This window comes from Micropterus dolomieu, linkage group LG22 (genome assembly GCF_021292245.1).
Source record: "Micropterus dolomieu isolate WLL.071019.BEF.003 ecotype Adirondacks linkage group LG22, ASM2129224v1, whole genome shotgun sequence".
Taxonomy (NCBI): domain Eukaryota; kingdom Metazoa; phylum Chordata; class Actinopteri; order Centrarchiformes; family Centrarchidae; genus Micropterus; species Micropterus dolomieu.
Window position 1 is genome coordinate 3,624,610 of NC_060171.1, and position 1,820 is coordinate 3,626,429.

Consider the following 1,820-nt stretch of genomic DNA (forward strand, 5'->3'; position numbering starts at 1 on the left):
CACGTCATGTCTGAAAATGGCTGATCACATGATTTGGTCTCATTAGAAACACCATCAGCTGTTTTTCAGCTTTAATATCAATCAAAAACAAAATAACTTAATCAGGCTTTTGTTTATTTAAAAAGAAAAACCGAGAAAAGCATGCAAATGTTCTTATTCCTGATGACATTGTATTCTGATGGTTTAGTCTTGTTCATTAAAGTTATATACCGTACATCAGCAACAAATATACAGCAAGAGCTTTGTATTCATTATCACCACAGTTTACTTGTTTTCCATCATCAGAAGATGAGCCAGGGATGTGTTGTATCAGGATCGAGTGTCACATCCACTGCATACTGCTGGACCCTCTTCAGCTCAAACATCTCCTCCATCTGTTTACTGAGCGTCTCCTCCAGCTGATTCACAGCTCTCCCCACAGTCCCCTCATATGAAGGTGGACGGACGCTGACTTCTGTCCAGTCCTTGGTGGGTGGAGCAGCTTTTGGCTCATTTGGTATGAGTTGGTTGTCGAAACATTACAAACAACATCTGCTGTTCGAGGTTGTTTTGTAGTTTAGCATTGATAACAGCCGCTAGTTCTTATATACGTAAGGTCTTCTGACCTACAAACATCCAAGATTTGGTTTTATTTATTAAAAGAAAAGAAGAAAAGCATGTAACAAAACACTACATCCTACATACATCCATCAAGGTTTTGAATTACCACCTAGGCTTATAATGACTTTGGCAAAAGCTTCACCTTTTCATTACATTTTTGTACAGCTTTGGCCGTTTTGAAGGCAGTTTCTACTTAATAGTAAAAAAAAAAAAGCACTCATTGCACTACACACAAATCAGTGTTGTGGATTTTACCACCATCATTCGGACAGGGACTAAAGTACGGGTAGAGTTTCTCAGTGAAGCGGCAGCCAGTAAAGGAGTAGATATGAGCTGCAGCATCAACGTCATAAAAGGAGACCAGACCCTCCTCATAATCCACAAACACCCCCACCTTCTCAGGCTGAGACTTCGGAGAGAAACAGATTGAAGGGTCTGCAGGAGCAAAGAACCCACCACGCCACTTATGGCATACAGTCCAGTAACCATTAGTGGCGCTCAGTGTGATTTTTTCTTTCATGTTGGCCAACTTTATGGCCACTCCTAAAGTCCACGTAGACCACTTTTTAACATGAACAGCGAAGTAAAATTTTCCCGAAGTGAAACCCTGCTTTGATAAGACACATCTGCAGTCACTACCTTGATTTGCCTGTTGTTTATCATTAGACTGTGCAGGTCTGGGATGTACAATATCAGGATCGAGTGTCACATCCACTGCATACTGCTGGACCCTCTTCAGCTCGGCCTGCAGCAGCTTCTTCATCAGTTTACTGAGCGTCTCCTCCAGCTGATTCACAGCTCTCCTCACAGTCCCCTCATGTGAAGGTGGACAAACGCTGACTTTTGTCCAGTCCTTGGTGGGTGGAGCAGCGTTCAGGGACAGGAGTCTTTGGAGGAGGTGGAGGTGGTCTTCAGAGCGTGAGAGCTGCTCCACCTCAGAGCTTCTCTTCTTCAGCTCAGAGATTTCCTGTTCCAGCTCTTTGATGAAGCCTTCAGCCTGTTTCTCTGTCTTTCTCTGCTTCTCTTTGATCGTGTCGATGAACTCGGCCTGGCTTCTCTCAACAGACTCCTTCAGAGCGCTGAAGACCTGAACACCACCTGCTATCTCTCTGTCTGCATAAACCTTACTGAGCTCCACCGAGCGTTTGATCTCCTGAATCTTCAGTCGTCTCTTCTGGATCATCTGCTGAGTTTCAGCCTCTGTCTTCCCCAGCTCGGCC

At 44.3% G+C, this 1,820-nt stretch overlaps 1 protein-coding gene across 1 annotated transcript in view; it reads right to left on the bottom strand.

Annotated features, from left to right (window-relative positions):
* Positions 1 to 470: 470 nt before the first annotated feature.
* LOC123962339 (E3 ubiquitin-protein ligase TRIM21-like) overlaps positions 471 to 1,820 on the bottom strand; it is a 12,655-nt gene continuing 11,305 nt past the window's right edge. Inside the window, exon 3 of the mRNA XM_046038400.1 lies at positions 471 to 1,534. Within this exon, the coding sequence (XP_045894356.1) occupies positions 818 to 1,534 (717 nt within the window). The 3' untranslated portion in view covers positions 471 to 817. The remainder of the gene's footprint in view (positions 1,535 to 1,820) is intronic.